The sequence below is a fragment of the Cupressus sempervirens genome, chromosome 2 (assembly GCF_028749045.1).
Source record: "Cupressus sempervirens isolate cs-2001-9-10 chromosome 2, ASM2874904v1, whole genome shotgun sequence".
In the NCBI taxonomy this organism is placed as follows: Eukaryota; Viridiplantae; Streptophyta; class Pinopsida; order Cupressales; family Cupressaceae; genus Cupressus; species Cupressus sempervirens.
Genome location: NC_143119.1, coordinates 91,121,052 through 91,143,084, shown reverse-complemented (window position 1 = coordinate 91,143,084; position 22,033 = coordinate 91,121,052). Strand labels below are relative to the sequence as shown.

The following is a 22,033-nucleotide window of genomic DNA, read 5'->3' as shown; positions in this document are numbered from 1 at the left end:
AATTTCAACATTGCCACCAAGCTGTTTGGATGCCCTACTAAAGATAGAAACCCTGACTTTTCCAAAATAGAGACATAATGTACATAGTAAGTGTGCCAATCTGACTCGAACAAAGAGCAATCCTGAACATCCCTGACCTCTAGAGTGGGAATTGGCCTCTGGCTCTACCAACTAGACCCTTTGATCAACTCCATCAAACTATGAGGGTCGAGAAATAGGCTAATTCTTTGAAAGATGACGCTTACGAAAATGGGGGCATTACACTTATCCTAGGGCAATTTAATGAGATTAAGGCAGCATTATCCTTCCAATCAAGTGGCAAACTCATCTATTAGAAAAATCGCCTAAAATCTAGGCTTTGTGGTTGTTTGGACTGTGAAGTCTTTTAAGTCAATAGTGAGGATGAATGGTCTATTCTATCATCTTGATTTATCTTTTTTCTCTCTGGTATAAAACCCTAATTATTTTTTGATGTTTTGTTGTGTGACTGATTACAGGAAAGCTCTAGGATACTACTTAACCAAAAGGCACATAGATGTGGAGCTACGTCCAACATTTCCAAACGCCATCTCATATACAACCAAATACTAGGGTTCCTTCTAATCCCTACCACAAAAATTACAAGACAGCGAATACCTCTCCTAAGATTTTGTCGGAGTTGTTACCTAGTCAATAAGGATTTCACTCTTAAGGAAGTAATTGAACTAAGGGCATCATAGATCCCTAAACGACTATATGAGGTGTCATATGCAAAAAATGACTCATATGTGATGAAGAAAATGACTCATATGTGGCAACATAACAAAGCCCCCTAAAGACCCACAAGTTGAAAGGTTTTCAACCTACCATGAGCCTATGGGCACATAGCAAAGAAGATATCAAAGGAGCACATGGATAAAAACAAAGAGAAACTCGAGAAGAAATTGGGCATTCTAGAGGAGACCAAGGAACAACGCATTATCACTCCGAGGAGGTCTAGATGCTTACATTTGACGACATCACAAACAAAATCTACACAATCCGAGGGAAGGCTCTAAACTAGCTAACAAAAAATCACCTACTACACCCCAATGGAAACCATTGACAAGGGAAACATCAAAAGCATCATTGCAAATGAGTGTAGGCAAGAAGATAAGAAAGAAAGAAAAAGGCCTTTCAAGAAGCGTCATTTGAGGAAGAGGCCAGCCTACTAGAGAAAACTTTTGCCGAGGCAAAACCAGACAAAAAGTTCAACTTTACAATGGCCTCTTGCACAATTAGGTTTTGGAGAAGACCCTTGATATTTACAAGGATATGGCAGCACCTAATAAGGTGATTGCAAAAACAAAACGTTGATACGGTCAAAATAATAGAACACAGAGAATGATTAGAAGATTCAATGTTAAACTAAGGAGCAAAAGTCTTCTTAAATAAGAGATTAAAAATATCTTTCCATAACAGATAAGATAGACAACTCAAAAAGAAAAGGATAAGAGCTTAACTGTAAAACAAAAAAGGGTGACTAAGAATAATCCTGATATCATAATTAACCATAATGAGCTAAATATAACAGTATTGTTTTAATACCCTCCCTCAACAACCAATCTACTAACTAAACAAGTTTGTCCTACAATTTTACAAATTTGAAAGGACTCAAGGACTTGTTAAGAATGTCTATAGTTTGATCCTCTATTGAAACATATTGCAACATCATCGATCCATCTTCTACAAGATGTACAAGTTGTTGAATAAACTGACAATGAAGCTCTACATGTCTTGTTCACTGATGGAAGATTGGCTTTATGCAAGCTTTAACACCCCTTAGTTGTCACCAAACATATGAAGACCCTACTTGAGATATTTTTGTGTCATAAAGCATCCTTCAAAGCCAAAGTGCCTCACATGCTACTTTGATAGTTCCTTGATACATAGCTTGTGTCGAGAAAAGAGTTATTGCCTGCTATTTCATACTGGTCCATGTGACTGCACCTGTACAAAGGCTGATAACATATCCAAAAGTAAACTTCTTGTCAATATTAATCTATGAACCCAAGCGACCTAGGACCATTTATGTTGCTATACTGAATGCCAAAGTTAAGTGTCCCTTTCACAAATCACAATACCCACTTCATTGCAAACCAATGTTATGCCTTTGAAGCTGTCATGAAATGAGAGATGTAACTCACAGCATAACTCAAATCAGGTCTTGTAGCTATAAGATAGATAAGGCTGCCCACTAGTTGTCTGCAAGCTGACTCATTCACCACCTTTGAGTCTGATTTAGCTGAAAGTTTCAACTCTTTCTCCATGAATGTTGATGAGATTTTGCAATTTGTCACTTTGAACTTGTCTAGCAGACTCCTGGCAAATTTAGATTGAAAAATGGAAATAACACCACATCTCTACCAAACTTCTAAACCTAAACAATAATGCAGAAGGCCTAAATTTGTCAGATCAAAAGCCTGACATAAATTGTGTTTCGTTGTTCAAGCAATTGTGCCTCACTACTTGTAATGATAATATCATCCACAAAAATGTCAAGAAGAAATGATACCACAATAGTCTGACTTTTTCAAATTGAAAACCTTTATACCTTGAGTCAGGTGGACTATTCTGCAGGTCTTCTTTTACATGATTGTAGTATTCATCCCCTTCTTTTAGTTGGATGGTCACGACTACGAACTGTTGTGACCATCCAAATACCAGCCCGAAATACCTATCCCTTTGGACACACTAATCAAATGTTAACAACTAGTTTTACCAACAACACTTCGTGGTTGTTCCTGCCCATGTTTCCTCTTCTCATAGACAAGGACCGTAAAGATGAATATTAGATGTGAATCAGAGATGGAAGTTCTTCTTGGGCTTCTGAAAGTGGGAAGGGTGAACCTGGCAAAGTGAGGGAAGTTTGCAAGGAAGTAAGTGGTAGCATGCAAGAGAGATCATTCAAAAGTCCATCAGTCAATATAGGTGGAGAGTTGTTTTTGGAAATCCAAATTGGTGACAAAGTGTATAAGACCGGCATGAGTACATACATCTGTCAAATACTTTTGAGTATTCAATCTTTCTGATAATTAAGGAAGAATGTCATATCTTCCAAATTATAAAGTATTTTTTTCTGGCTCTCATGTAGTGTTAGTGTACTCTGATCAACTGTGTGCTTGATGGTTGTTCACTCAATCCTCAACTAGTGCCATTATAAATCTCACTGACAATTTATTTTCCCACAGGAATGAGAGCGTGATGATCTCTAACTGTTCTTTACTTTAATTTTTCATTGCGGATCACCAAATAGCACCTATTCAGTGTAATTTGTATATATTAATTCATTTTGTACCCGCATAACAAAATCAGATGTTTGGACCATACCTGCAAGCCATACTTATTTAGATGCGGCAAGTTGAAGAACAAATGTCGAAAGGCCTTAGTCTTATGCAAGATCAAATCAATCAAAAGTATCTACAAAACAAAAGTATGGTCATTAGTTGAACATATATAAGAATGTTACAGAAAGAAGAACCAAGAAATGTAGGCTTGAAAATTTCAATCTTGATATAACCGTAAAACTTTGCAAATTTATTATCTTGAATTTCAAATTTAACCAACAATAAAATTCAAAATACTTTGAAAATTCAACTTTCATAACAGTAAGTTTAAGTGTAGTCTACTAACTCTATCGTATATGCAGATTGTATTTGGATGTTCACATTATTTGTTTTTCTGTTATAAGGGAGTTTACCTTTCTAATATGAAGATTGGTTTATCTTTAGATGCTGGTCTGCTTTGTGTTGGATGGAAAGGTGCTTTTTAAAAAGGTGGGGAATTTAATGAGAATTAAAAATTGATGGTCTTATTGGACCCATATGAAACTCATCTTTTGTACACCCTTTTGTTTCAATTTTGCATCAATCAATCCCTGGTCTTGTGTCAAACCAATCAATTGTGATCTCCAAAACCAGTTTCCTAGGTATCCCATCAAGGTCTGTAATTCAACTAACAAGTTTTTCAGGGTGAAGATTATCACGTCAAGATTGATAACAAGCAAGTGATTGATTGGAGAAAGTAATGATGAATATCATGGAGCCATTGAGGATCGGGGAATGATGGAATAGATCCAAGGAGGTATAACTATGAAATGGCTATGGCATGAAGGTTTTGAAGGGCAATGTCAACAGCAATGGCAAGTTCTGTCAAATCTCTTCCTAGATTTGATTATAAAGGCTGATGCAAATTTTCAATTGCCAAACCATTGGTAAACTCCATTCAAAAAGGCATAGGTGGCAAGACCATGGAATCCACACCAAAAGCATTCAAAGGGCTTTAATTCGAACATGTTGCAATTTTTGGTGGGTTGTCCCACCTAATTTCTCTGCCAGGTCATGAAAAAAGATGGCTCATACTTGAGTGAGATGTGCCAATATTTGTGGGAAAGCATTTGAGTCCCAAGGATAGCACACTTTTGAGGGGCTGAAACCAGAAAAGTTCATTCTGGAACAAGGAAACTCATAGACGTGTCTATTTGCACATTTTTTATAGCTTTTCATCCAAATATTCCTCCAGTACACTTTAAGTGGCTAAACCCTTAATGATTTTCTTCAAGCCTCAAACGTAAATTAAAGTCAATCATTTGGCACATGTTTTCGGATGTCAAACAATTTTTTCTCCACTTAGAAAGGCTGAAAACCAGCAAGTGTTTGAGTGATTCCTCCATGGCTTTAAAGAAAAAAGAAATAAGGATAAAACATGGGACAAATCACACAAGGCAAAACTCAAAAGCCTATATATGCATATTTGTAATATCTCCAAATGGGATACTTAAAAAACAATAAAATATGCAAACTAGGGTGCACGTCTGTTAACAAAAAAAAAAAATTCAACTAGGATATAAATCTGGAAACAAATTTTGTATCAGATTATTTTCATTACATTACAGATTTCAGAACAGATATAGAACCATAAACAAAAATTCCTGATTGTTATTATAATCAGAAGTGATTACAAAATAACCTAGATTTCAGAAACACGTCTGATTTGCTCTATTTCTTCTGAGATATAGACAGGGAAAATAGAGAGATTCAGGCATAAGAATACCTCAGATTTTATTTCTGCACTTCATCAAACCTTAGCTGTCCAAAATGGTTAACACTAGACTCCCAAAATTATTGTCAAACAGTTTGTTCTAGCTACTCCTTGCAGCAGTCCCTCAAAAAACTTAGTAATGGATGATCAGCAACAGTGAATGTCTCCAGATCTGAGCCTCCAGCACTGATGGTCAATTTGGCATCCAAACTTGATCAATACTTGCAGCCCAGGATTAACAATGTGTTTGGGTTTCACAAACTGGAGTTCTTCCACCAAAACACACTTCTCTGACTAGGGAGAGCCCTTGTGCCTCACCAAAATTACAGATACTTGAGGGTTTCAATCCTCGAGCCAAGATGTTGTAGCAATACTCAGTAAACTTCATCACATAATGAGCTCTAAATGAGCCCTTAGGGTGTTTTATAGCACCTTCTAAAAAGATGAATCAATCTCCACCCTTGATATTCCACTTCTTAATCCAACGCTCCAAATAAAAACCTAAAGTGTGCACCAATAAAATTCTTTGAAGGTGGGGGCCCACCTTGTTTTTTTGTCAAATGTTTTTATTAAGTCGCTTAAGTGCATAAACGAGCTGATAGCTTAAGTCCCTTGGCTATTCATCACTTAAGTTGCCTAAAAAGACGTACTTAAAATAACTTAAGTTCATTTATATGTTCACCTAAATTGCATCAAAAGACATGCACTCAACATAAGATTAGAATTTAGAACAAGCCAAGGACTTTCTTTCTTACAGAAGGATGCTCTACATCCTCTTCCTCTTGGGTTATCTAAAGAAAGGACAACCAATTGTTGTTAATTGTCTTGCTTTGAGCTGGGGACGTTACAATATTATATAATATACACTATTCCAACTCAAGACTGTTTGTATCTGGTATTCATAGCAGAAAGAGGATGAATTATTCCGATTTATGCAGGCATTTCAGGTGGTTTTCAGAACTATTTTGGAAGGTTTTTATGGGAGGAGTCTTCAGCAGCACCTTTCTTCGTATTTTTATCCTTGTCTGTGACCTGCTGTAACTCATTCTCACGTCAGATTTTTCATTTTTTCTCTCAAGTAATATTTTTTATTCCACAAGGATAGCTATTCAGATTGTGTATTTCAGAACACTAATATGGTGAGGAGGAGATATGTATCAGCAAAAGTTGCATGAGCTAACTTATTTGGTCACATGATTAGAGATCCCCTGATGAAGAACATGTGTAACATGTCAAAGGAAGCCTTTCTAGTGCTTCTAAGATTGAGCATTTCAAATTCAAAGTGTTTGGCTTATTATCATTTTGCAAAAGCAATGGTTTTGCCATGCCAATCAGAGTTTCATATCTTCCAAATAGATGAAGGCTTTCATGCTCTTCAAAAGATCCAGACTCCAGAGGATTCACAAGTTTCAATGCAAAAAGTGTTTCAGAATCTCAAAGGTCACCCATATGCAAGATATTATTTTAAGTAGTCACCTTATGTGGCAGCTGTCACTCTCAGGATTCAACTCCAAGTAGTGCACAAGAACCTATTTAGGCCTTTTCTAATTGAATAATTGTGTAATGTCCCCACTTTAGCAATTGTGCAGTTGTGCAACCGATAACCTTTTCTTTAATTTTATTTTATTTTATTTATCCCACATTGCTTGTGTAAAGTGGTCAACCCTCTGAAGTAGGAATAAAAGAAGAGATTGTAGCTATTGTTAGGCACGGTGGAATATGAGAAGAACATGGATGTGTGAGTTACAAATCTGTTCTTGGCATTAGAGGACGTCTATTCTCTCTTGTGACATTCTAGACGTCATTCCCTTGGGGTTTGGCCTTTGGAATTCATTGCTATCAACTTCATTAACAAGCAACTTGGGCTTATTTCCAGCTACAGGCGGATTGGGTGTTTGCTCAAACCATTCTCATTCCTTGTCCGATACTTATGTCATTGTGGAGGAATGTTTTAATGAGGGTCTTGGACTGATTGAAGGCAGTTTTTACTGTACCAGCACTGTAGCATGGCACTATTCATATTACTGTAGCAGCAAGTTGGGAAATCATGACTACAATAACATGTTATAATGCTGGAGTAATTAGTGAGTTGGAAAGTTTGCTATGTATTTAATTTTATTAGCTCGAAAACTAATATTATTTCAATAGTAGTTCAATCTTCAGTTTTGCATAAATTCCTTCTTGTTCATGTTATGTGGCTTTCAAATCTATGCAAAGACATTAAAATCTTTATCAGCAGTTGGTTCAGTCCTTGGGCATTTCCAGGGTGCCCATTACAGTGGTATCAAAGCTATAAGTCCTATCGTCCTGTGGAGGTCTTATAGGGAATTTGGAACAGACGGATAGAGGGAAAAGTGTTTGACAAAATGTTAAAACACTAAAACTAGAAATTAAAAAGGCTAAGTATTTATGTTTGAGCATGTGACAAGGGCTTTATAATTTCCGCAATACCAGAGCAAGACAAAGTAGGAGTTCAGACTTGCAGAGCGAATAGTGTAGTTCATCCGTGCAAAGGGACATATGATCCAATCATACAAACACAGAGGAGATATTCTTTGAACAAGACAGCAGTATGAATGACCGAGATGATAGGAATATAGGATTAGGTGGAGGCAGGAATACTGGTCCAAATCAGGAGGATGTAATGTTCAGATGGTTACTGGGTACCTTAGAGGAGGGGCAACGTATGCAACAGGAGCAGAATAAGCAAATGGATATGATGTTGCAGCTTATGGCTAGATAGATGGGCATCAATATTAATCCAACCAATGTCAACAATGGAAACAATAACAATCGGGGAAACAACAACAATAGGGGCAATAATAATGGAGGCCGAGGCAGCAACAACAGTCCTGAGAATAACATTAATGGTAATAATGGACATAGCAACAACGGGAATGAGGCTGATAACTTTAGACATGTTGCACACCCAGCTTGAACAGCGAGCTCGAGACCTCGTCTACCCACCTTCCCACCTAGAGATCCAGTTCAACCAGTGAATGAACCACAAATTACAGAGTTACAGGATTAGTTCAAGAGGGGCTGGGAGGCTAGTGGACCGAAGTTTCAGGCAGATATTTTCCTCAAAGATTATATGGACTTGAGACACATGCCCAAATCAGGAGGGAGAAATCAAAACTTTGAGCTAAGAAAGAAAGTTGGGAAACTTTCTTTACCTTATTATGATGCTTCAGGGAAGATGACTGCACGAGCTTGGGTTCAAAAGGTAGATACATACTTCCAACTGAATCCTATGACTGAGGAGGAGGCTATCAAGTATGCAGCTATTCATTTGTATGGTCCAGCACATGAGTGCTGGCACCATAGCATGGTAACCCTGGGACATAATCAGATCACATCTTACGAGGAGTTCACTGAGAGACTCATAGAGAGATTTAATACCAAAGATCCCGAGTTAAAATTTAAGGAGTTGGCACAACTCAAGCAATGGGGATCAATTGAGATGTATATCAGTGAATTTCAGCGGTTAGTTGTGTTTGTACAGATATTTCAGAGAGGAGGTTAGTAGTGTTGTTTATGGATGGACTTTCAAATCCCTTGACGGGTTGGGTCAAGGGGCATGACCTAGCTACATTACAGGAGGCAACTAAGAAGGCTCGTGACTTAGCACCTTCTTCTTAGGAGCAGATTTCAGCATAGCGATTCATATATGAAAAAGGACAAGGAGAAGGACAAAAAATCTTTTCACAAGGATGCTCAGCCAAAAAAGGATAATAAGTTGGATAATGACACCCTGAATGAGTTGAGGAAGAAGAAGCTATATTTTCATTGCAGAGAGCCTTGGGACTTATCTCATAAGTGTACTCTCAAGGCTAAGGCAAATCAAATGGAGTATTTCTCAGCAGAGGAGTCATAATCAGAGAGGGAGGATCAGCACTCTGATTCAGACGAGGATAGCACTACAGAGGAGAGCAACATTCCTGAGGATGAGAAGTCATTGGCATGAATAACGGGAGCTCAAAAGGCGATCACATTTAAGGTTAGGGGTACTATCCAGGGGCAGAAAGTGATCTCACTTGTTATCACTGGGGCTACACATAATTTCATAGATGCACAATTGGTAGCCAAGAGAGGTTTACAGACCGAGGAGCACGCCGGATTTAGAGTCATGGTAGCTAATGGTGACAAATTATTATGCACTCAAAAGAGACCTAATCTTCACATCAAGTTTGGAGATGGCTATGAGTTGGAGGATGAGTTATATGTAGTAGACATGGGAGACTATGATGTCATCCTCGGCATGACATGGATGGCCTCGCTAGTCGAGTTCACACACTCAACCTAGCAAAATTGGAGATGAGGTTTCAGCATGAGGGCAGAACTATTGTACTTATAGGACTTTCAGATGGGAGTTGCAGAGTAATCTCCTTGAGGAGGATGCAGAAACTATTTCAGCATGATGATGTAGAGTTGGCAACAAAACGTTTTACTATGCCAACCTCATAGGAACCACAGGTGAAGAGTCATCCAATAGATATCCAAGAGATACTTGATAGGCATGCTAAAGTTTTTGGTAAGATTCTGCATGGGGTTCGTTCTGGCAGAGGGATGCAACATGTTATTGAACTCGAGGAGGGAGCCTCCAGTTATGATTACTCCCTATCATCATCCTAAGAAACACAAGGATGAGATAGAAAAGGCGATTAAGGATTTGTTGGAGATGGGGCATATTAGGCCTAGTAAGAGCCCCTTTGCTTCAGCAGTAGTGTTGGTAAAGAAGAAGGATGGGACGATGCGCATGTGCATCAATTACAAGGCATTAAATAAGAAGACCATTAAGAACAAATATCCCATCCCATAGATAGATGAGCTGATTAATGAACTGCATGGTGCATGCTTTTTTACAAAGATTGATTTACAATCAGAGTATCATCAGATCAAGATAAGGGAGGAGGACATTGAGAAGACAACTTTTCGATGTCACTATGGCCACTTCGAGTTTTTGGTTATGGTATTTGGGCTAACCAATGCCCCTGCTACATTCCAGAGTTGCATGAATCAGGTATTCAAGGAGCAGCTTAGGAGATTTGTCCTGATTTTCTTTGATGACATTTTAGTCTTCAATAAGACTTGGGAGGAGCATTTACAGCATCTTGAGATGGTGTTGTCCATTTTTGGAGAAAGAGTCACTATATGCCAAGGAATCTAAGTGTGAGTTTGGGTTAACTGAGCTATTATACCTTGGGCATATCATCAGCACAGATAGAGTTCGGATAGATCTCGAAAAGGTTAGAGCTATTATTGATTGGCCTACTCCTACGAACCTCACACAACTTAAGGGGTTCTTTGGTCTTTGCGGATTTTATAGGAGATTTGTTAAGGGATTTTCACAAACCGTTGCACCCTTGACAGACCTTAACAAGAAAGGAGCCTTCGTATGGACAGGGGAAGCTCAGAGATGCTTCGACCATTCCAAGAAAGTGATGTCATCATGTTCAATATTAGCTCTACCGGACTTCACGAAACCATTTGAGCTTCATTGTGATGCATCAGGTGATGGGAATGGGGCAGTTTTGATGTAGGAGAAGCATCCCATTGCTTTTGAGAGTAGGAAGCTCCGTGGAGTGGAAAGGAGCTATTCCATCTACAATCAGGAGATGTTGGCTATTATGCATGCATTGGCCAAGTTCCGGTCCTACCTAGTTGGGAGGAAGTTTGTTATCAAGACTGATCACAACAACATCAAATACTTCATGAGTCAACGTGATTTGAATGATAGACAACAAAAGTGGATTAAGAAGTTGCAAGCTTATGACTTTGACATTGAGTTTGTCAAAGGTAAGAAAAATGTGGTGGCAGATGCTTTATCCAGGTGACCTCATATTTGTGCTCTAGCTGAGATTACAAGAAATTGGAGAAATAAGATTATGGCAGAGTATGCAAGGGATACTTGGGCTTCTGGAGTGATTGCAAGCACCATATAGGATGATCGTTATATGGTGATCGACAGATTGATCAAGTTCCAGGGTAGGATATATTTGATTCCTTCATCATAGTTTAGGGAGGTAATACTGAAGGCATTTCATGATGCACCTACAGCTGGACATCCAGGGGTCTTTAAGACCTGCAGGCAGATCCATGAGCGGTTCACATGGAAAGGGCTCAAGGATGATGTTCAGAAGCATGTCAGGGAGTGTGTAGTTTGTCAGCAAAATAAGGGAGAGCACACATATCCTGCAAAGTTGTTACAGCCTTCACCATTTTGGATAGGAAATGGGAAAGTATTTCTATGGACTTCATCACCGGGTTGCCACGAGTATAGGGGAGAGATTGCATCTATATGGTAGTTAATTGGTTAAGGAAGTTTGCTCACTTCTTTGCTATTCCATCCACCTACATAGCAGCACAGGTGGTCGATCTTTTCTTTAAAGAGATATTCAAGTTACATGAACTACTTAGTTTCATTGTCAGAGATCAGGATAGTAAATTTATGAGTGGTTTTTAGCAAGAATTGTTTAGGTTGTGTGGCACAGATCTTACACCTAGCACTAGTTATCATCCACAGACAGATGGGCAAAAAAAGATTGTGAATAAATGGGTGGAAGGATATCTGAGGAACTACGTGACTGCAAAACAGAGAGCTTAGGTCAAATGGCTACATATGGGAGAGTATTGTTATAGCACCACTTATCATATGTCCATCAAGATGACTCCATTCATGGCACTGTATGGTTATGAAGCACCTAGCTTCCTAGATTTGGTTTTGGGAGATAGTAGAGTGCCCAGAGCAAAAGACTTCTTGCAGGATAGAATATTTTGAGGGTGCTCAAGGAGAATATACAGCAAGCCCAAAATCAACAGAAATTGTATGTTGAACAGCACCGGATAGAGCACAGCTTTGAGGTTGGCGATATGGTTTACTTGAGGTTACAACCATACAGACAGTCATCACTCAAGAAGAGCGGAGCAGAGAAGTTGAAGCCTAGGCTTTATGGCCCCTACAAAGTGATTCGCAAGGTGGGCGAGGTTGCCTATGAGATTGAGCTTCCGGAGGGCAATCAGATGCATAATGTGTTTCATATGTCGAGGTTCAAGAAAGCCATTGGTCAGAGAGTTGTGCCTTCTGTAGATTTGCCACCATTAGATGAGGAGGGGAAGCTCGTATATTTCCTAAGGCTATTCTAGATACCAGGGAAAGAACTATGTGGAACAACGTGATTAAAGAATATTTAGTCAGATGGAGAGACCTGTCAGAGGAAGATACTACTTGGGAGAGTGAGCAGGTGTTACAACAAACAAGACTAAGATTGCTTGAGGACAAGCAATTTCAAGGGGGACAGACTGTAATGTCCCCACTTTAGTAGTTGTCCAGTTGTGCGACCATTAGCCTTTTCTTTTATTTTATTTTATTTTATTTATCCCACATTGCTTGTGTAAAGTGATTGACCCTATGAAGTGGGAATAAAAGGAGAGCTTGTAGCTATTGTTAGGCTCGGTGGAATATGAGAAGAACATGGATGTGTGAGTTACAGATCTGTTCTTGGCATTAGAAGACGTTTATCCTCTCTTGTGACATTCTAGAGGTCATTCCCTTTGGGTTTGGCCTTTGGAATTCATTGCTATCAACTTCATTAGCAGGCAGCTTGGGCGCATTTTCAGCTACAGGAAAATTGGGTGTAATTAATGAGTTGAAGAGTTTGTTATGTATTTGATTTTATGATGCTGGAGTAATTATTGAGTTTGCTTTGTATTTAATTTTATTAGTTTGAAAACTAGTATTATTTCAGCAGTAGTTCAATCTTCAGTTTGCATAGATTCCTTCTTGTTCATGTTATGTGGTTTCAAAATCTATGGAAAAAACATTAAAATATTTATCAATGGTTGGTTCAGTCCTTGGGCATTTCCAAAGTACCCATTACAAATTGTTTGAGTCTTTAGAACTAGTTCTCTATAAAGAAAGCTTTCCATTGTTCATACAACATGTGAGCAAGTTTACTTTAAAGCAGTTCTTTTTGTGATATCATAATCTTGAATCCTTATAAGCTCTTCAATGTACCATATAAATAAGTTCTTTGGGCACATAATCTCTTAATGGTAGTTTGAACCTAAGTTTGTGTTGGTGAAACTGTTATTCAGCTGAAGTGATTGTCAGACTTATTATTACAAAGTAATTGGTAAATATTTGCTTGTTATTAACAGAGACGGAGAGGTCTATATATACAAAAGAATAGAACAATGTTTCCTTAGGAAACGATCGTAAAGAATAGAAACATTCTATTTTAGCTAAAAGAAAGCTAAAAAAGTTAACAGATAACTACAACTAACTAAAAATTAAAAACATTCTAATATTTACAATAGATTACAAATAGATTACCATTAACTAATAATAGACATTTATCTATTGTCATAATGCCCTCCCTTATTGGTTAATCTATCCACAACACCAAGTTGTCCTCTGAATTTGACAAATTTATCAGGACCAAGAGGCTTGGTGAGAATGTTTGTAGTCCGATCTGTGGTAGGACCATACTACAAATCTATTGTCCCGTCTTCAACCAATTGTCGTATGTAGTGACAGTGAACATCCACATGCTTGGTTTGTTCATGGAAGACTAGATTTCGGACTAACCTGATAACACCTTTGTTATCAACAAACAGATTAGTCAAGACTGCTAGTGACATCTGTATATCCCTAAGCATCCGATGAAGCCAAACAGCTTCACATCCTGCCTTAACAGTCCCTCTATAGAGGAGAGAGGAATTGCATGTTGCTTCTTACCCTTCCATGTGAGGGCACTGGATCCCACACTGAACACATATCCAGAAGTTGACTTTTTATCATCAATAGAGCTTGCCCAATCTAAATTTGTGAACCCACTAAGTCTAGGATTAGAACTTCAAGAGTAAACAAGTCCATAATCTGAAGTGACCTTCACATAACGAAGCACACGCTTTGCAGTCATCCAATGATCAACCTTGGGAGCTGTCATAAAGCATGAGATGTAGCTGACTGCGAAGCTAATGTCAAGCCTAGTAGCAGAGAGGTAGATGAGGTTGCCTACTAGTTCCCTGTGTGTAGTATCATTAACGAGAGGAAAATCAGACTTGTTTGGTAACTTGAGGCTTTTCTCCATGGGTGTAGATGCAGGCTTGCAATCTTGCATATGGAATTTGTCTAACAGAGCCCTGGCATATTTGGACTACGAGATGAATATACCAGAAGACTGTTGCCAAACCTCAACACCTAGGCAATAATGCATGAGCCCAAGGTCAGTCATATCAAAAGACTGGCATAAATTTTGTTTGATTCCCTGAATCAAAGATGTCAAACTACCAGTGATGATCAAATATCCACATAAATAACCAGAAGGATGATGTCACTATCAGTAGTCTTGATGTACAAATTTGAGTCTGAAAAACTCCTCTTAAAGCCTTGATCACTGAGATACTTATCAATTTTTATGTACCATGCCCGAGGGGCCTACTTCAAGCCATAAAGAGCTTTCACCAATTTGAGAACTTGAAGGTCTTTACCAACAACCTTGAAACCAAAAGGCTGAATCACGTAGACCTCTTCATGGAGATCACCATTCAGAAAAGCACTCTTGACGTCCATCTGATGGACCTTCCAGCGAAACTATGCTGCCATGGCTAAGACTAATCTGATGGTGCTCATCTTTGCAGTAGGAGAAAAGGTCTCCTCATGATCAATGCCCTGACACTGAGAAAAGTCCTTCAAAACAAAACAAGCTTTGTACTTATCCAAAATAACATCAAGTTTGTATTTGATTTTGTAAACCCATTTGCAGCTAATGGTTTTCTTCCCTCATGGAAGAGCATAAAGGACCCAAGTGTTATTCTTCAGCAAGCTCTAGTGTTCAGATGTCATGCCCTATTCCCACTCTAGAATTCCTTTAGCCTCGTATTATGTTTGAAGTTCAAACATACTATGAATGTTGGCCATGAGAGCAAAGTTAACAAACTAGTCCGTTGGATCAGGAATAGAAAAAACAGGCATGAATGGTCCTAATTGCCCATCAAAGATTACATCATGACTGTACGGGAGACGAGATGTCTCAGTGTCAATCAAGCGATAGGCTTTGTGAAGACTACTGTATCCAGAAAGCATGAGTTTTTGATTCTTGGCATTCAACATGGTGTGTGACACATCAAGGATCCAAACAAAAGCAAGGGGGCCAAAAACCTTCAAGCGACTGATTCTAGGCTTGCGACTTGACCAAGCCTCTTCTAGAATTTTACCTTTGACCGCCACTGTGTGTGACCGGTTCAACAGATAAACTGTAGTGTTGACTGCTTCTGCCCAAAACCTCTTCTATACATGTCAATGTTCAAACATGGATTGAGACATCTCAGTGATTGTTTTGTTCCGACATTCAACTACATTGTTATGTTGTGGTGTGTGGAGTGTGGTTAACTGGCGTTTGATGCCATGAGTATCCAAGAAGCTAGAGAATTCATTAGAACAAAATTCCCCCCCTTCCATTGTCTAATCTAAGAGTAATAATAGATTTCCCAGGCTCTTTTTCAACTTAAGGTCTAAACTTTTGAAATACAAGAAATGCATCTGATTTCTTTTTAAGAAAATACAGCCACATTTTTCTACTGAAATTGTCAACAAACAATAGAAAATAGCTAGACCCAAGAACAGAAAGAGTGGCCATAGGGCCACAGATATCGACATGAACAAGCTGATGTAGAAACTGGCCATGAATCGCCACTGGTGAAAGAGGTGTGATGTTGCTTCCCAGCCTGGCATTCATCACAAACCCCAAGCTGTTGAGTTTGAATCTCTAGTAAATTGAGGACAAGCTCTTCCCGAGCAAGCTGAGAGAGATAATGCACATTTAAGTGCCCATACAGTTGATGCCAAAGTGTGTTAACATAAGACAGCCGAGCAGCCATAGCTAAGTCCCGAGAATCACCAGAATCCATAAGTTGAAAAAGACCATGATCCTCAAGACCCACTGCAACAATTGACTATGTCGCCCTATCAGTGATGGTACACTAATGTGAACTGAAGGTGACATCCAAGAGTGGAGAATGTCATAGTAACTAACTGATTGAGAGTAGATTTAGTTCCATCCCTAGAACATAGTACACATCAGGGAAAATAAGATTCCTCCCAGCTGATTGAATTTGAATGTTGCCTTTGTGAACAACGGTGTACTCTTCTCCAACACCAAAAATAACAGAACTTGAATAAGGCTAGTAGTTAGTAAACCAATCTCTGCAGTGGGTGAAATGACGAGAGGCACTTGAATCAATGTACCAAGCAGACGACTTTACATGATCTGCTGATCTTTTAGCCATAAAGGCGTAGAAGGCAAATTTCGTATGCTCAGTGACCTCTGCATTGTTCGCTTTGAGTTATGAACCTAATTGCTTAGATTGGACAGCTAAGCATTTCTGACATTCAACCTTCATGTGACCAAACTTGTGGCATTAGTTGCATTGAATGTTCTTCTTCCGAGAGTCGTCTAAAGCTGGAGCAGAAGACTTCTTTTGAGACAACTATTGAAACTTGCCTTTATCCTTCTGAAAAGATTTAATAGCAAAGGCTTGCTCTATGGAGGTGGAGCTGGAGCTTCTACAGAACTGTTGTTTCCACCAATCTTGCTGAAGCATAAGTGTGTAGAGATCAGTAAACTTCAGATCAACACCAGAAGACGTGATGTTGAGAGTCTGAATAAAATGCTCGTAGGACTTTGGTAAACTCCGAAGAATGATAACCACAATGTCCTCTTCCTCCATCTGGCAACAAATGGCAAGCAACTAATCATGGATTTCCTGAATCCTATTCAGGTGAGCCTAGAGCGAGGTTTGTTCATTCATGATAATAGAAAACAAAGTGTTCTTCAAGAAGAAAGCTTTGTTTTTGTCAAAAGTCCCATGAAGACCTTTGAGATGTGCCCATATATCAGGAACTGTCTTGCCGAAAGGAATCTAAGAGAGTTGATCATTAGCTACGAATAATTTGGGAAGCATCACCGCCTCTCTATCATTTAGATCCCATGTATCCTGATCAATACCAAGAGCAATCAGACGCTTCAAACACCCAGAACAATTTGATTAGTATTCAGGTATTCAAAAATTGCTATGCTCCGCTGCTTCCAAGTGCCATAATTTTGACCATTGAATTTTGAGTTGTTCTCAAGCAGAATGCTTGTTAGAGATGCCACAATACATTTTTCAATGAAAAACATGAAAATCTATGAAGGCACGTTCTTCAAGGCAAAAAATGGAAGACTTAGAAAATTTGAAGGATGACACAGAAGAGAGCTCGGAAAACCCAAAAAGAATATGTTGTCAGATTTTGGATTCGTTGTCTTGAAAGTTGAGGCACAAAAATAGAGGCACTCAAAAAAAGGACGATAACCCAGTTGAGTTCTCGAAAAACCCACCAAGAATCTTAAATCAAAAAAAAATCGCGCTCAAAAATTAGGGTTTCAAAGAAAACCCTAGTCAGCAGCCATGAAAGGTCAAAGTTGCAATAAATTGTTCAATCTTTGTCATAGAGAGGGTCTCTTAGGTAGAGATAGCACTAGAGGTTGAAGATTGAACATCAGAAACGAAGTAATTTTGCATTCGCAAGCGTTTGAATGAGGGAAGGAACAACTGCAAACAAAAATGATGTTCGACCATGTGCTTGGTGTGCGTTTTGCAAAGAAAATTGCAAGTTTTTCTTGAAAAACCCTAGACACAATGTTCAACTCGCAAAGTGTAGAAGATCTGACAGAAAAAACGCAATTTGCAGATAACAAAGAAACCCTAGCCGAGCAATATATCAAACGCGATTTGGAGCAGAAAAATAGTCGCATTTTTCTAGTTTAGAAAATTGAATTTTCAGATGGAAAATACTTATACGAACTAGGGCTGTTTGAAGCAAAAAATGATGGAAAATAATTACGATAATAAGAATCTGATCATTTTGACAAAGAAATTCTGATTTTCGAAAAGATTTGATGCATTGGCTCTAATACCATATTACAAAGTACTTGATAAATATTTGCTTGTTATTAAAAGACTGAGAGGTCTATACATACAAAAGAATAAAACGATGTTTCCTTAGGAAACGATTGTAAAGAATAGAAACATTCTATTCTACCTAAAAGAAAGCTAAAAAAGTTAACAGATAACTACAGCTAACTAAATATTAGAAACATTCTAATATTTACAATAGATTACAAATAGATTACCATTAACTAATAATAGACATTTATCTATTATCGTAATACTTATGCTTGTGATTTCATCAAGTAAATGGAGAGGATTGGTGAGATGTATATCTAAATATTAGTTTTGAATGCAATTTAGTTGTTCACATCATAAAACTGTGTGATGTTCTATTTGTTTAATCTGCTCCTGTTAGTGTGCATCTGTTGGTCTCTGCTTTAACCAGTAGAAAGGTTCATCTTTCAATTTATTTGCTTTGGTTGCAAGTCTTAAATATCAATAACCTCACTTGTGAGATAAGTACCTTCAAGTCTTGTGCTCATCCTCCGAAATCAAAAAGACAGGTCTGACTTATTTTTCAGTCATTAGCTTTCATGCAAATCCCAGATGGTAATCTTGTAAAATGTGCAGAACTTTAAAGTTGTCCAAAATGTGGAGTTTAAGAAGTCTGATATCATGAAGCGTCCCTACTAATTGAAGAAAGGTTTTAGCTTGTGTGTTGTTGCATTTGTGTTTCCTCACAAAAGACAAATTAAAACGCTAACAAGCATACCCTCCAATACAAATCTGTGACACTACAAAATTGACGCTTGATTCACTCCTGCACTCAGATGCTACATCAGATTCTCATGGACTGTTTTGATCTCAATAAAAGCATTTTAATTCATTTCAAATAAAGCAAATCAACAAGAAATTGCTCAAAATACACCCGAATTAACTTAGACCTTGTACGAGAGTAGCCAATAACACCAAGGTGACGTGTGACAATTAGAGGGAACTCGTGTTTAAAAATCTTAAGAAAATGTTTTTATAATCTCCCACAGGTGTGACCCCATGAGGAAACTGCTCAATTAACAACTACAGTGATGCAGAGTAACTGAAAATGGTTCAGGTCTCGCTGCTCACAATACATACGCCCACGTAGGTTTTCAATGGAAGAAGCAAATCGGTAAATTCTTTATAACAACCACTAGCAGGAAATGATTCAAGTCTCACAGCTCACGCCGAATATACTCAGATGGAATTGCAATGGTGGACACAAATGGATGAAGTCTAAATAATAATCACTTGCAGCAAGCAAATAGAATTTCATTTTTAGAAGGCGCGATTAATGCATTCAAGACCTAAAAATTCGTATCCAAATGGATTTCCTTAAAAAGTCATAAGAAACCAAAAAGCTGTGCATACCATCATCTCACATTCAATGTACTCGTCTGCTACTGCCTTGCATTTTGCCTGCGGGAATAAGCATACTAGAACTTTAGACAAGTGAAACTTACATTACCGAGTATATAATTCAAAATCATATAACATGAACATTTTTACTTACACATTTGCTGAGCCTGATGTTACCAGCGGAGTACTGAATGAAGAGGGTATTCACTGGCGAGCCACAGTTGATACAGAGAAAACCCATCCTAACATAGCCACAGACCATTAAAGGAAGAGGCCAGTGTTATATGTATGGTGGTTTGAAATGAGCCAACATACAGTCGCAGCCTAGCTAGAGCTTGGGTGGAATCCTATATCACTATATAAGAGCCCTCCGATTTAGCGGAAGGGCTTATGCAGCCAACTAAAAAGCAATTCATACAGAGAAAATGGATATAAGTACATATTTTACCTATTAGCTCTCCTAATTTTCATTTTCAGAATCATAGCTAAAAAGCAATTCATACAGAGAAAATTTAAGAAAATCATTCTTTCTTTTCAAGTTTCTTTTGGTCATTTCCAACACACTGTTTTAAGTATAGTTGAATTTTGATGATAGTTTGTCCATAATTGAGCACTTCCAAACTTTTGGCTCAATCCCAAGATTCTTTTGGCCTTTCCCATAATAATAATTTTAACTCTCAGTAAAAGTCCTTATGTTCACTTTTTGTGGATGATAAAAAAACAAAATTGAATTGATTAATATAATTATTATTATTAGTGTGGCATCTTCTATTGAAAAAATACTTGTAGAACTTATCCATGACAAAAGTTTATTATTTTGTTACAACAAGTCTTCTTTCTTCTTTACAATGTCATTGGAAAAAAAAGCCTTAGATCATCTACCTTCTTTCATTTGCTTTTATATGACTTATGAAATGCATTATAGCAATTGCTTCAAAAGGAGAGTCCTAGTCTCACTCGACATGATACAATAAGGAACTTCACATTTAATTTTCAACTTGTTTGCGATCAATAGTTTTTTGGTTTTTTTTTTGTTTGTTTTTTTCAACTTTCTTTTACTGTGAATTTGAGGTATTGTTGGTACACAATTCACACCCTGTACAACCAAAAATCACTAAAAGACCAAAAAGAGAGGTATTGTTGGTACACAATTCACATCCATAATGTACAACCAAAAAGAGCTTGGAGTTTCAAGTTCATAGAATTTAAGCTCAAATTAATATGTGTGTGTGTACATATATGTGTGTGTGTGTGTGTGTGTGTGTGTGTATGTGTGTATTTGTAATCTTATATTTTCTTATATGTTAATTTACATTAAATATATTAGTAATCTAGAGATATTAATTTATAAAGATATATATTCTTTATGTTGAATTAAACATTATGGTTACATTTGTATGATGTTATTTTTTAATTAAAAATACCATATTCCTAAAGTGGATAATTCTTAAAATGGTTCGTAGTGGAGAATTTCTACTATAACATAATTTAATGTGGAAAAAGGAATTATGTAAAATAGAAAAATTAGAATCACAGTCAACTGAGATTGGACCTAGTTATGGTCTAAAATCCCTAAAATCATAAACCTCCAAGTTTGGTATTTTGTTTAGGAAGTTTTAAACCCTATATATTCTAGTTTTTATTGATTTGATCTAGTCAATTGTTGGGTTTTAAGTTATATATTTATATTTTTTATGATGTGCTTCATTGGGGCCTCTTCCTATTCACCTACATGTTTGATTCATAATATTCCCTAAGTTCAACCAAGATTAATATTTTCTAAGTCCAAGCATTTTTTTTTATTAAATAAGATCAATTATCGATCTTCTTTGATGCTCTAAACACTTGTCAAAATATCAATTCTCTAGTGCAATGTGACTTGCTAGATTGAAGAGGGGTATATATTGGTATCTTCTTTGTTACACTTGAATGAGATAAACAGACAATGTTCTTTTATGTCCTAAAACTTTTTCAAATATGTTACACCTCCAACGCAATGTGAGCCATTATATCAAAATGGGGTCATTGTCAACTAAGATGTGTCATAGTGCTTTGTCTTGTTCCTATCGGATTGTGTCCCTACATCATGAGAGATGTCAAATCCTAGTCATGTCCCAAGTGTCATAATGTTGTGTCACATATCTAAGCACAACCCACTTTCTAAAAATTAATTCGAATGTAGTTTTGAAAAAGCAACATCAATTAATTTAAAATTCATATCATTTAGTCTACACTATCTAATTATGTGTGATTGTATACTATTAATGGATCACATACAAACTATGGAAATAGCTAGTTGTAGACAATGCTCATGCATTAAATGCAGTAATGGTGAAGTGACTAAAGTAGTCAATTTTTAACTAGTTTAAACAATTAAAATGCACATGTAGGATTGATTCCTTTACCATAATTGTATAAATTTGACATTTCTTTATTTTGAGCTCTCAAGAAAGTCATAGGGAAAAACAAGGTTTTGGAGAAAAATGGAAGGATGTACATTATGAACAATAAGCTTGGAATTTGGGATTCTCAATTGTTATGTTCATAAATGTATGCTACTCTAAGTCATATGTAGTAACAAGGATTGAATTGTGTTCAATGTTAGTTATATAAAAATCTATCTTACAAAGTTGTAAACACTAGC

The 22,033-nt window shown here is 37.4% G+C and overlaps 1 protein-coding gene across 3 annotated transcripts in view; it reads right to left on the bottom strand.

Moving 5' to 3' along the window:
* LOC149571178 (protein ARV 2-like) overlaps positions 1 to 19,969 on the bottom strand; it is a 150,848-nt gene extending 130,879 nt beyond the window's left edge. For all 3 annotated transcript variants that reach the window (XM_089812745.1, XM_089812746.1, XM_089812747.1), the window contains exons 1-3: positions 19,544 to 19,969; positions 19,402 to 19,449; positions 3,349 to 3,438 (exon numbers count right to left, since the gene is read on the bottom strand). In XM_089812745.1, coding sequence (XP_089668871.1) covers positions 3,349 to 3,438; positions 19,402 to 19,449; positions 19,544 to 19,651 — 246 coding nt within the window. In that variant the 5' untranslated portion in view covers positions 19,652 to 19,969. The remainder of the gene's footprint in view (positions 1 to 3,348; positions 3,439 to 19,401; positions 19,450 to 19,543) is intronic.
* Positions 19,970 to 22,033: the final 2,064 nt, after the last annotated feature.